Raw genomic sequence first — 14,146 nt, forward strand, 5'->3', positions numbered from 1 at the left:
TTGAGAAGTATTTACGTTTAAACGAGCTTCCCACACTTTGGGAGAACGCTAAATGCACTGGCTACCGTATAAACGGCTGTTACCCGCTGAACGTTCCCACGTTTACGTCGCGTTTCGAGGATTCTATCTCGCAATGCGCCAGCGATCAAGGCGAGTCGAGTGCCCGCGATCGTTCGGTCCCATTTCGCAAACGACACAGCACTCGCGTGTAACGGCAAGGGTTCAACTCGCGAGCGTTCGTCATCGTCAAGGCCGGGGCGGCCTCCGTGCGGAGGAAGGTTCGAGGCGACGTCCACGGAACGCTCGTCCGCGAATAAAGAGAAGATAAGGGTTCGTTATTGGGTCAGGTGGATCGAGGATCGACGAAAACCCGTTGATTATACGTTCCGCGGCTGACGGACAGGGGCCCCGTGAGCCGTTCCTTAAACGATCCGGGCGCGTTCGTTACCACGTGGCTTTTTTTCCTCCGCCGTTCGTCGACAATGCCGGCGTCGTTCGGCGTTGCACGCTCGGAATCGCCTTTGTTCCATGCCACGGCGAGATCGAGGCCTTCGGGCGGCAAGGACAGGCCGCGCGAAGGGAAAAGGGAACGTGGAGGGATGCGTAACGGAGGGAAGGAACGGGCAAGTGTCGGAGAAAGGGCGAAGTAGGAAAGGTGGACACGGAGGGACGGCGGAGAGAAGCTCGAAAACTGGCGGACGTGGGAAAAAGAGGGCCTGCGAGCAGCTAGGCTGAGGCCCTCGCGGAAGAATCGGAGAACGCACGGGCCGGGCGCCCCGCGGGGCCAGACAATTCCACCTGATTGGTCCGAATTCGTATTGTCACTCGGCGGAGTGACGTTTTCGTTCAGCCGGCGGTTCCGTGCCAACTTTCTCGTGCTAACGACGCTATTCGTGCATCGTCGCGCTCCTGATATATCGATCGCCGGCAGGAAGAGTACGTCGCGACGGCCCGACACGCCCCGGAATCGTTTCGAAATTCTTTTTTCCACGATTCCTAGACCGGGGGTCAGCGACGCCGCGATCCGCGCGACCGCGTCTATCGACTGCGGTGGAGGTGCCGAGCGTCGCGTGCGGGTTTCAAGGCTGCCCGCACCGCCGGTCGTATCGGTTCGGCCGCCGCGCGCATTACCGTTTCGCGCGTGTCCGCCGCGGAAACGACGAAACTCGGTCGTTCGCGTTGATGTCCTTCTCGATAACGCTCGCCCGCCACCGTCGAGGCATCGCGGACTCGCGTAGAATTAAATGTTAATTGTGCCGGTCGACGATGATGCATCGGGGGAGCAGAGGTTAACGACTATTAGCCGCTGCTAGTCGCTAAATCAAAGTTATTCAAGTGGAACCGGTGGACAAGTCGGAATCGCCCGTTACAAGCTTTCTGTTTTAACGGTCTTGTTGCGAAGACACTTTTTTACAGAGATTACAAGATTCCAGGACTGTTCTGTGTTTAATCGGAAGCAAGCCGCTGTAACGGATTGACGGTACCGGTGTTGACCCTTTGCTCTCGACAAGTTTTACGCAAATATTCAATATTTTCTAATGAGATTTTCTTTCGATACTTCGTACATTGTTGCATTATACGAAGTTTAATATTAACCCTTTGCACTCAAAGGGCGCCTTACAATCGCCACCTGATTCGCAACAAAAGGTTAAGATGCCTCGATTTCAGGCGACAGCTGGAAAGAGACTTCCGCGACTCGACCTTTATTCCTAATGTTCCAATGAAACCACGAGTAACCACGATTTTATCCCTCGCGGACCGATCCCTCGAAGTTTCCAAAATCAGCAAGGTAGCTGACATCGAATGCTTAAATAACAGAAACAAAAGGAAACTATGTACCGATCTCCTACCGAATCGAATCACTCTTAATTTCTGTATCGAATACTTTCTCCTTTCGGAAATATCCTCGGGCGAACGATTAAACCCAGATATCGCGGTGCAATCGAGTAGAAACAACGTCGACGAAACTCCCTCGCGCCGGATTAAACGCGCGACTATCGGCTGGTCCGCGATCCATCGCGATCAGGCGATCGTTCGGCGCAGGACGCGGCTTTAGGAGGCTCCCTCGCGCACGAGTACTTATCTCGCAATGTGGATGCGGTCACGCATCCTTAGAGCCCGCAGCTGCGGCCACGGGTTTATTAGCATACCTATAAAAATGAACGTGCGCGCGGTATATCCACAAAGGGGCATAAATTTCCACGATAAATTACACCCGAAACTCCCTTAAACATCCCGTAAAACGTCGCTCAATGAAATCCATTAGTACGGGTAACGCGGGGCCTGGGACTTTTGTCTGAGCGGGGGCAATTTGCCCGCAACCAAGCGCGCGCGAACGGTTTAACCAACTAGAAAGGCCTGCCTTTGTTGTCGCGGTAGTGCGATAATTAATGGGCGTGAACGGCGATCGTCGCGCGGTAATGACGCGTAATTGCGATCCCGAAAAATTTCATTTTCTCCGGCGTGTCTCTCGCCCGGCCGCCCCTCCCGACACGTTCGCACTCACTAAATTGAGGCGATTGGCCGACCGGCCACTACGACGAACGGAAAGCCGCTCGTTCCCGACTTTCCCCGTGCTTTTTTGCTCCCAGCTTCTTGGCCCCGAAGCTTTTTGTTCGCCGATTTCGAGGCGAGCGATCGTCTAACGCTCCGACTACTCGATCGATTGAAATACCAACCGGTAGGGACGGTTGTCTTTGGAAAGTAGATGCACGGGAATGACGAACAGGTGTAATGACGGTCATTAACCGTCCGAGTGGCAAAGATCGGTTTATAGAATCGAATGCTTATTTCCTTCTTTTCCTAATTATTCATTTTTATCGTTGTCATTGCACGCTTCACTTTTCAACGTTCGCCTCTGTAAAAGAAAAGCGTCGTTCGGTATCTGAATCGAAACGAAAAATCGCGCTTGGCGGTTGGGTTTTTGCGAGAACGTTAAGTCACGCGTACAGAGTATTTTTCTAACGGAACGACAGCTGGAAGAGATTCGACGCGCGTACGTTGAGGGGAATTATTTTGAAAATTGAGTAATTAGATCGTGTAGGTACGTCGAAGTTGGCCGAGAGAGCAAAGCGATAAACGCCGAAGAGGAACGTGTTTTCGTCTGTTCGGTGGCAATCGCCTCGCCTCGCCTCGCTTCGTGCCGGTCTCGGCCATCTTCCGGTGCACCTGCGCGGTTGCGCGACTGCGCGAGCCACGCGACGACTCTCGACAGAGAACACCGACGAGCCGATTCGTTTCGGGTCGTCCTACACGCGGCTGCATGCGAGCAACCCCTATCCTCGGGAATGAGGAAGATCCGGAATGCTTTTAATGCCAGCGTGCAACACTTTCGAACGAGGATAGCATGGTGGTTCGACTTCTGCCGCTGTTCACTGTTACTCGAACGTTTCGGTCGGTTATAGGAAACGAGGAGTAGGACTGCGACAGATTTTCTATCTAGTTCATTAACACGTTGAATGCCATGAGGGTCACCGGTGACACCAAATCGAATTACTATACTTCGATTACTATATTACAAATAATGCTACCCACTGCAGTGACATTCAGTTTGATAAACGTACAATGATCCAATTCAGTTAAACGATTTAATATTGTATTTCTTCTATTTCTTAATTTTGTTTTTACCTATTTTACGCTGATACATACACCAATTTCGTTTGTTAATCATTCTGTATAGAGAGATACATTTCGAAGCAATCTAATAGCAACAAGATTGTCAACGCGTGAAAAACATAATTGAGAATTTCGCAACAGAAACGTCTCGACGTGCGTGCCACGTCTTCCCAGTGCGCGGTTGACGTTCCAACGGCGCATTGTTGCTTAAGCTGAACAAGTAAACATTCACAACATAGAAACACGATCAACATGTTAACCCTCTGCTTTATGAAACCACGAGACTAACCCAAACGCCATGTCTCCGATATAAATTAAACACCTTCCGGTTTCCACATCGCTAACAAACGAACCTCGGTCACAATCAAGCAAACCATAAACAAGGTGTCAATAGACCGATCGATTACTATTACACCGATTCCATTTGAAGCCACTCAATCCCATTTGAATCGCCAACTGTCTGTCCCCAATTATTTCCAGTAGAACACACAACGAGTCGAAAGCCTGTCGAACTATTCTGAAATGCGCGTTCAAGCTTCCTTCGCTAACTATCGGCAAGAAACTCTTTGAGAAATCTGAGAAATTTGATAAACTCTTCCGATGAAACCGAGCCATCTGTCCTTTCACCGTGAATCCCCGACGAGCCCTCAATGATGTTCGAATAATTACGAAGACACTGTTCGCATGCGGTGAAAAGCGAGTCGCTTACCTGCCCGTTTTCGTGATGATCATCTCGGTGCCAAGGTCGTTGAACTTGTCCCACAATTCCTTGGTCTCGAGGTGGCACTCGACGTCCCGCAGCTCGTCGGAGTTGCAACTGGTCCTCAGCCGGTGCTTCCGTTCGTGGTCGCCGTGGACGTCCTGGCACTTTCTCGTCGAGGTCGCGCTCAGGTCGTCGGGCGCGCTGTGGACCGGCCCGTCGTCGACGCTGCTGCACTCCTCGACGTCCACGTCGACCTCCTCGTCCTCCTCGTTGCCAGACTTCTCCGTCCCCTCGCTCTCGCCCTCGCAGTTCTCGACCTCGTCGTCGGCCAGCAACGCCTCCTCCGTCACGACGGTCGCGGTCGCGACGATGTTCACCGGCGACGACCTCATCCCTGCAACCAGTGACCAAGGTCACGTAAACGGAACTTTGGACGGGGATCACCGACAAGCGGATCGTTGTTTCAGTGGAATTATTTATTGGATAATTGAACTTAATCGATTATTTGTATTCGGGTTATTCGTTTCTTATCGTCATTTGGACATTCGTACCTTGTCTACAGCGTAAAAGTTATTCGAAGCAACGGGTATGTTAATCACTCTGCGAAAGGGTAGACCGAATCGGATCAGATTTAAAGCGAAAAACTGATAGTTCTTAGAATCAACGTTACGTTTCATATGGTTCTTATTAATGGATACTCGGCATTGATATTAGTAAAAAGTAACGTGGAGAAACTTGGAAACCTTCGTTTCGCGAGGGAAACACTAAAAACTGAGAAATATCATTGAGCAAATGAGTTGCAGTAAGTTTTGTAACAGCGAGTGAAACTGACGTGCAACGCGAGGATTGTAATGCCGAATAATTAATGATTGTCCTTGTTTTTCATTGCTGCGAAGGAGTAAGTGTTACGTAAAGACGCTCAGGATTTTCGTGCCACTTGACGCGCTAATCGTTGCTCGGTTCTCTGTTGTTCCAGTTACCCGTTGCTCGCGTGGCGAACCATCGTCCGTCGTTTCGCATTCGCGCTACGGGCGCGCGGGGAAACGAGGAAACGCGACGTTAGGCCGGAACGGTGAAAGTAATTGGCCGACGCCATCGCTGTCAAACGCGCGTCGTCGGAAATTTGACGAAAAAACCGGTTCCAGCGCGCGTGGCCGGTGGAACGCTCGCGCTAGCGTAACGGATAGAAACGTTTACGAAACCGAATCGACGCGACGCGCGCTTTGAACCGCCTCGGTTAGAATTCCATCGATGCCAGCCGCATGCTCGTTCCCGAGTTTTCAATACCCGCTTACGAACAATGTTCGATCGTGCATTAATCGGCGCATTCCGTCGGATAAATCAGATTCTTTTTCGAGCTCGAACGAGTTGCGCGTGAAAAACGGCGTTCCGACGTAACGGTGGAAACGTCGGTCGACTCGCGATATAATGAAATCGACGCATACCGGGGGACTCGAACCACAGACGTTCGAGATACATTGTCTTCGCTTCAATTCCATCTAGAGAATCGACTCCGTCGATAGGCAGCGTCGCGATCCTTTCGCTCGATCCAATTGTCAATCTCCGTTCGACGTTCCTCGATCTCATTAATATCTTCAATCCTTGATACCGAAATTATTCCAAGTACCTATCATTAACCTTTCGCAGATTCCGCGGAATTATACAAGAAACGCTTAAATAGAAACTAACTGTACCGATTTCGAATAGTTACATCATCTCTTCGCAACTCGGTATTCCACCTATGAAAGTCTCATCTCAAAATGTCAAAACTATTACTAATTTCCTGACGAAAATTCCATCCGACGTCCTCTCGAATAAACAAATATAACTCCTTTCGTCGTTTAATCTTCCTTCTACCACACGTACATCAACTACATTCGCCGCACGGCCGACGTACACGCTCATCGATTGATTCCCCTAAACAAACTCGCGATTTTTCGAACTCCCACAGTCGACCGGCTAAAGCAACGTTCCTTCTTCCCGGCGTGCGTGGCGACGTCCACGGCGCGCGAGGGTAAAGCGAGCGGCCGCTCGTGCGCGCGCGCACGTGAACGCGCGCGGTATCGGTTGCGGATCCAATTTGAGATACGGGGCCGGAAGACGCATTGTTCGCGCGGAATAGTACAAATTAACAGATCGGTATCGTGACCGGCGCAATTAACATTGTGTACACTGGCGCGGTGGATTGGCTTTCTTGAAATCTGACGGTTTAATTAGGCGCCACCTTCGTAGCAGATGCGCGCCCGGTTCGATTAATTACCCCCGCCCTGCGGCGCGGCGCGGCGCGCAGCGGCGTCCCCCCGACGCTCGCTCGGGCCCCGCGTATCGTTCCGGTGCATCTCGCTCGTTTAAATCGACACGGTTAATGGTAAACGCGTCCATAAAAAACGGCCTTTCCTTTCGTTGCCCCTCGAGTGCGCGCGTACGTGTGTCTACGCGTGTTTGTCACTTCGCCGGGGAACTGGAAACGAACGGTTCTCGCTCGTAAAACGACGCGGACGTGTAAAGTACGTCGCTACGCGAGCGAGCCAGCTACGAGCCAACACTTTTTGCGCATCTGGTCGTGCATGTCAAGCGAGAAGGGCTTTCTAAATCGTACCGGCACGGTTTAACGCTGAAACCACCGGAGTCAAATTCAACTGTAATCTTCGCTTCGCGAGCGTACGAATTATACAGACGTTTTCGCGAGGGACTTTATATCAAACGCGTTCGCATAGATGCGTAGATCCTTCGAATCCAGAGGAACGTATTGTTCTAATTCATATAGGAAACTCGGAATGGCTCGTTCCAATTGCTCGGCAGTTTTCTCAAGAATCTTTTGTAAGATCCGGCGCGTGTTGAAACGAGCGCGATAAAACGGCAAGTGGAAGTACGATATAATTTCGAGGGAACGACAGCTCGAATGCTGCTATTATACTATCGCCAAGCTTTCAGGGGGCAGCCTTTAAGGTTAGGTCTACAAGCGTCGAGGACGCCCGAGGTTGAACCTTGAAGCTCCGAGGACTCGAGCTTCGCGGAACCGTGTAAGCCTCCGAGACTCGGCGTTTAAGGCTAAGCTTTAAAGCTCGGAGGACTCGAGTTTTTGCAACAATAAAGGAGCAGTCGTCGACTGAAACCGCGCGCACGCGTAACTGGTCCGAGCGGATCCCCGGCCGGCCGTAACACGCGAAACGCGAAGCGGGCCGCCGATGAAATTATACCGGTCCCCGGCGACCGTCGAAAAGGGCCCGGCGAAAGAAAGGAGGCGAATTTCTGCGCGAATTCGGGGAGGAACGACGAGGGCGCGCGAGGCGCGTTAAAAAGGAAGGCGAGTTAGCGGGGCATCGCGTGCGGCTCTCGCTCGTTGCGTGCGCTCCCGTGCATCTGCGTGCACGTTACGCACTCACGCAGACCGCAGTCATTGTCATCGGCGCTTGTCGCGCACGCACGAGCTTCCTCTTTCTCCTTCGCCGCTTTGGCCTGCGTTTCTCTTGCTGCTCCTACCTCCGCCATCCCATATAATGGCTTCCTCTACTGATAAAGGTAATAACGCGCAGTCGATGGCCAGCTCGCGGCGTCGACAGCGGCGCGGAACCGAACTCGCGTGAGCCGCTCTTCCGTTTTCCTACCTATTTGTATGTATTTTCCTATCCTCGCAGAACCTCCGTCGCCCCTTCTACTCGCGTTTCTGCTGCCCCTGCTTCTGCCAACGAAGAATCGCTCGATTTAACTGTAACGACGATGACCCTCGAAGCGTCGAAGTGAACGCAGGATGGAACTATCGTGAATCTTTCTCTTGCTTCGAATCTGTTCGCGTTATGTCCCTTCGATTCTGCTGGTGTATTCCTGTTCTTGCTACTGTTAGCGAAGAACTGGTTTAACGCGTCGTTCTATCGTTCCGAATCTATTCGCATTATGTTCCTTCGCTGCTATGCTTTTACCACCCATCGCTTGCTCCAACGACAACCGCAGTCCACGAGCATCCTTGAACGCGTCGCGTTCAAATCACCGCGAATCGAACCCTCGCGCGACGTTCCTCCTACCCGAATCCATCCCCGTTCCCCGAGTCATCGAACCAATACGACCGAACGAAACGCGCCGCGCCGCGACAATTTACGAAATTCTGCCGGCGGTAAGGGGGTCGCGGGCGGGACTGGTTTCGCGAAACGAGCGCGCGCTTGCTCGAAACAGCCGGTCGACAGAGGCGAGCATCGGGGAAAGCCTGGCGTTAAAATTAACACCTCGGCCGTGCGTGTTGCGTGTTGCGCCTCGACCTCGACGTTCTTTCACGAACATCGCGCGTTCGCGGTTTTCATCTCGGATTCCTGTTTTACCTCCGTGAGCGGCCTCCTCCTTCGTCCCCCGGCCCCGTCCCGCTCCACCCCGCTGGCCCCGGATTCGGTGCCGGGCAAAAGGTGGGCCGACGATCCTCGCGGGAAGGGAATCGACGGTGGCATTTACTCGCGACGATTGTGTTCGGCCAAGGTGAGTTCCCCGGAGCGGCCGGCAGGCTGGCCAGTCGGTCGGTCGGTCGGTCGGTTTCGTTTCGCTGTCGCGAAATCACGATCGTAATGGGTACGTGCATACGCAGCATTAATAACGTTCCGCGGCGACACGCGACGCGTACGGTAGCCTCATTATTGCCTTCTCCCATCTTCCGAGCACAATGAGTCACCGATATTCGCGGACGGTTTCACGCGGACGACGCCCGGAGGCCGATCTCGCGAACCGGAAGAGCCCATCGAAGCTGTCCATTGTCCGAGGGACGAAGGCCGGGGGAAGGAATCGGGGGAAAGAGAGGAACCGATCGCTTATAAAGAACTTATTCGCTTCGAACGCCGCCGTCTCATTACCAGCCACCTGACGCGAGACACGAACGCGATAAATCCCGAGCTCGCGTTTTCCCGGGTATTTACGCTTTCCGCTCGATAAGCCGCGCCGCGCGTTCAGTTTTCCGCGCGGCGCGGTTTATTGGGGCGCTTAATTCGATGCGGCGACGCGCACGCGAGCGCGGGGCCGCTCTGAACGCGAATAGAACCGGCGCGCGAACGAACCGGAAGCTCCCCGGCACCGGCAACCAGTCGAGGGCTCGATCGTGGCCTGCCACCAAGAGGTGGTCCCGTGTCCCATGATCTTAAGGCAAGAAGAAATATGACCGAGCTACTGACGTCAGCTTCCTTTTGCCGCGACCGACAGCCGACCACCCAGAATCCTGTCACCACCCAGCCGTTCGAAGGACGCTGCCTCGAAAGGATCGACGGGAACGGGCCGAGTAACGGTCGCGTTACACCAATTGGCTCGGTCCGCCCTCTTTTCGGTGCCTCGGGAATCGAGGAACCGCGATCGGGAACGAATCGTCGCGAAGTGGGGCCTCGCGAGCCGAAACTGAGCCGTTCGAGCCTCGAATCGGTGGATCACCGGAACGAGTTCGGTTAGACCACTTTTTAAAACCTTCGGGACGCTGACACCGGAGGACACGAGGAAACGCGACCGAAACCACCAGACTTCGACACGAAACTGCGATCGCAGACTGGAGCGAGTTCTTCCGATCCCTGGATCATCGAAACGAGCCGAGTAACGATCGCGTTACGTCGACACGCGAGATCCATCCCCTTCTAGATACCTACGGAACACGGTAAGCCTCGAGGGAACTCGAGAGAACGCGAGGACCGAGAGAAGCGACTGGAATTGCACGAAATGAAACCTCGTTCGCGGATCGTCGGATGATCGAAGCGAGTCGATCAACCGCGTTGCACCAACAGGCTCGACGCGTCTCCTTAGCACCTCGGGAACGCGACGTCACCCGAGAAAACGCTGAACTCCGATCTCGCTCCGGTTCGCGATCGTCGGGGCGTCGCGAAGAAGATCGGAGCGGCGGAGGCGATCCCGGCCGACGCGTTCCAACGTTTATCGTCGGCCAGAATACGTGTCGCTGTTCGCCGCCGCCGCCGCCGCCGCCGCCGCCAAGTCGTTATTATCGCGCGCACGCTACGCCGCTGTCAGCCCGAATTGATTTCACGTTGCCGCCTCGCTACGTGGCGCTTTTACATCGAGCACCGGGGGCTCATTCATAGAAATCCTTTTTTTCTCTCCTCTTCTCGGGCGACGGGTCGCGCGGCGTTCCCGCGGCGCCGCGCGCGCGATACCACGGTCCCGCGAGACAATGATTACAAGTGACGGCAATAGGAGATCTTATGAATCTAATTGCCGGTTGGTATTTAATGTTTTCCACCTCGGCCTTCCACTCTCTCCCTTCGAATCCCCCTCCCCCGCGAGGCCCCCCTCGCCGCTGTATCCTTCCGCTCTCCTCGGTCGATCGCTCTGTCTCTCTTTCATCCTCCACCGACACGGCGAAACTTGTTCTTGGGAACGATTAAGAATCTCTAGATTGCCACGGGAGCCGTAATGGCGTCGTTAAGTGCGCTAATGTGATTACCGGCTGAAAGCGGCGAACGGTCGAGCGCTCCGAGACAAAAACAGGGGCAATTTACGTTCCCTCCTCGGAAAATTGGCCCGGTCGTGTTGCTTTTTCCGCGTCGGGGCCGTGTTTTCCGCCGCGGAGCTACGGCTGGTCTCGGACTCCAGCCAATCTTCCTCTTCGCTCGCGCTTTTCCCGATAAACCGGCGAGGAATCGGAAAAATCGGAGCCGCGTCCGCCGTCGACGCCTAGCTCCAAGATAGACCGGGTCGTTAATTTCGGTGCGAACAGGTAGAATTTACGCGCGATCCGTTGGCAACAATTAGCCGCCTTGTTTTCTGGTCCGCGGCGTTCCCGTTTCGGACGCTAACTATCGCCCGATGCGCCGCCGCCAGGCGACCCTCCCTGTCCCGCTGTCAGGAATTCTATTTTCAACCCGCACGATGGATCGCGAATTTCTAATTAAACGGACGGAGGAGAAGCAGGATCGGATTTTAGCCGCGCGACCGTTAACGCGTCGGCGAGCCGCTCATCCGGATTCGGGTAATCGGGATCGAGCAGCTGGTGCCGAAAACGTGTATCCAGTAGCGCGAACAGCTGGATAATAGCACAAAGAACTGCGACGTTTAACAATTAATCGCTTGTCCTGACGCCATTCGTCTGTGTTACGAGGAAACGAACGGTGTACGCGAATCGCTGATCATTCCGGTGGCGGCGAACGCGTTAACCGCGATGATTGAGGAAAATCGCTGGGTAGACGATCAGCCGCGAGACGCTTGTCAGCAATCGGAGCATCCGTCGATGCTCGAACGCGATCGAATCACGCGTAAACACCTAGAGCAACGCGGGGATCAAAGATTTCCGAGAACGTAGTCCAGCCGAGGAGAAACGACCGGCTCGCACGAAGTTTCCACGCGTGACGAGCCGACGGACGGGAGTACCGAGTGCGCGCGACTCAACATTGTTAAACGGCCGACAACGCGCCGGTCTCTGCTTGCGCGTCGGTTTAAACGAACGTCGAAGCACGGAACCGTGCATGTTTTGATTACAATATGATTTATCCTGTTCGGTACCGCACGTTTGAATTATTTCTAAGCTGCCAGCGTTCGAATTTTAGTCGCACTCGTTATTTCACTGGACTGTAACGTGTCTATCTGGAGATTGCCTGTTCGTCACAGTTAGATTCAGTACGATTAAGCGATTCGAATTGTTCAACGAAGACGCGTCGCTTAGGCAGCCAACGATGCGTTCGTTTCGGAGTTCACCCGATTCGGATAATTCCCGTGAATTTCACTCGATTCCTTGCACTCGAAGGTTTCTCACTATGAACAGTCGATACTCTCTAACGCGAAGCGGACGACATACTTCGAAAGTAACTATGAAACATACTCGAATTGCGAAATAAAGCTATTTTACTTCGACATTTCGCACGTCGATGCATTGCACAAAGTTTAATGACGTATATGAATCTTTATCATTCGTCTATCTGTCGGGTGTAACGAGTTGAACGAATTGGAGAACGGAGGCAACCGTCGCCGGCCTAATCGTCATCGAAACTCATCGCGGTCGATTAAGCGGTTCCGTTGATCCGAGAGGCGGACAACTTTATCGTGTAATTCGGGCCGGTACAACGTTGTCCAGATAATTTTAACGATCCTCCGTCGCTGCCGCGCCGCAGCGACCCGCGAATACAAGGCAAGATTAAAAGCGACACGGGTTAACACCTCGGCCGCGCGCCGCACGGGACACGGATACGATCTTTATCGCGGTTTTTTTCCTTATTCGTCCGTAGAAACTTGTCGACACCTAATCCGCGCGGGGGGACCGACGTCTATCTCTCTCTCCGAAGAATTTCGACCCGTTCACCGGGAAACTTTTGGAGCCGCGGCGCTCGCGTCGAGGCGACACGGCCCAAAAGACACGAACGGGACGCGTCCGGTAGCGATACGAATAGTTCCAGTGTGATTTACGTTTGCATAAGACCGGCGGATCGTTAAAATAAGAACATGACTGGCCGGATTCTCTTCGGTTGACATGTAACCGAGGTAAAAACGCCGCGGGATTTCTTGCTACGAGGTTTCTCGTCACCGTTACTGTTATTTGTCGTTACTGACACTACTGTTATTAGCATAGGCAAGTATTTACATTCGCGCGACACCAGCACTTCAACATTACCAGCGCACAGTCCGCGGAGCTGCAGCCGGGCTAAGCGGAGGGCGACGAGCCCAAGGGCTGAGCCATTAAAACGGCAAACAGGGAAACATGTCCAGCTACGAAGAAGAAGAAGTTGTCGCGCGGCCGAGCAAAGGGAAAACGGGAGAACAGGCGAGAGAAGGAAGTGAACTTACGGTGATCGAGAGCGGAATTGGCGACGAATCCTCTGGCGGTCGGACACTCCAGGTTGGTGTTAGCGGTAGCGGCGGTGTTGCCGATGCCCTGCAGGTGGTAATGCCCGAAGGACGGACCCCTGGGCGCCATGATGGCCGCGATGCTGAAGTCCGTCGCTTTTCCCCTTTCCCCTTTCGTAGGCATCCCTCCTCGCGCTTGACGACACCTCGGTTTCCAATCTTCTCCGAAATTCTCTCTCCTCTCTCCTCTCCGCGTCTCCCGCGTCCTCCTCGCCTCTCCGTTCTCTGTCTCGGTTCCGGCTCGCCCAGCGTCCTCCGGACGAGTTTCCTCCCGAAACCACGGAACGGTCCCGCGACCGCGCGATCCTCTTCCTAGATCGAGGGGATCTCACCACCGTCACTCGCGAGAAGACGCGCCGCGACTCGTTCCTCTGATCGGTGTTCCGCGGTCGGAACGTCGCTGCCGTCGACGACACGGCGATGAACCGCGAGACGACGACGCACCTCCACTTCCCATCGACTCCCGTCGAATCGCAAGGCGATCGAACCCCGCGGCGTGTTCCTCGGACGATCGGGGACGTGAAATGGTCGCGGACGGATCGGTGGATGGGCCGAGCAAGGGCCGGCGCTGGGGCAGCAGCCGCCGCGCGTGTTCGTACGCTGGCGAAGGATCGTCGCGGGACGGAGCTCCCGTGGATCGTGTGTCGGTGTGCGAAGAGGATGCGGCTCGCAAGAGGTATGGCCAAGACTATAGGATCGCCGCGGAGCAGAACGAACGCGTCTGCGCTGCTCGACTTCCCGGACTCCACTGGGCCGCTGCTCCTCCTCCCACGCGCACCGTTCGCCCCACCAGGCGGACGAGGGTGACGGCAACGGCGCTCGGTGCTGGCCGCTCACGGACCGCCGATAACACGACGCGACGCGACAGCGCCGAGCCCGAACGCCCGACGAAGAGGGAAACTGCGCGCGCCCCTAGTGGGCGTGGCCCGCGGCCAGCCCTCCGGCCCAAACGAGGCGGTCGCGCGAACGAGACGGATTCTGGGCAGGCCGCGCGGCCACGGGAAACGAGACGGCCGGCGATAC

General features: G+C 54.5%; 1 protein-coding gene across 1 annotated transcript in view; it reads right to left on the bottom strand.

The window, feature by feature from the left end:
• The window catches only part of LOC116433062 (uncharacterized), a 60,381-nt gene extending 46,489 nt beyond the window's left edge, over positions 1–13,892 (bottom strand). The window contains exons 1-2 of the mRNA XM_076369825.1: positions 13,064–13,892; positions 4,325–4,712 (exon numbers count right to left, since the gene is read on the bottom strand). Coding sequence (XP_076225940.1) covers positions 4,325–4,712; positions 13,064–13,247 — 572 coding nt within the window. The 5' untranslated portion in view covers positions 13,248–13,892. The remainder of the gene's footprint in view (positions 1–4,324; positions 4,713–13,063) is intronic.
• Positions 13,893–14,146: the final 254 nt, after the last annotated feature.

The sequence above is a fragment of the Nomia melanderi genome, chromosome 8 (genome assembly GCF_051020985.1).
Source record: "Nomia melanderi isolate GNS246 chromosome 8, iyNomMela1, whole genome shotgun sequence".
NCBI classification, from domain to species: Eukaryota; Metazoa; Arthropoda; class Insecta; order Hymenoptera; family Halictidae; genus Nomia; species Nomia melanderi.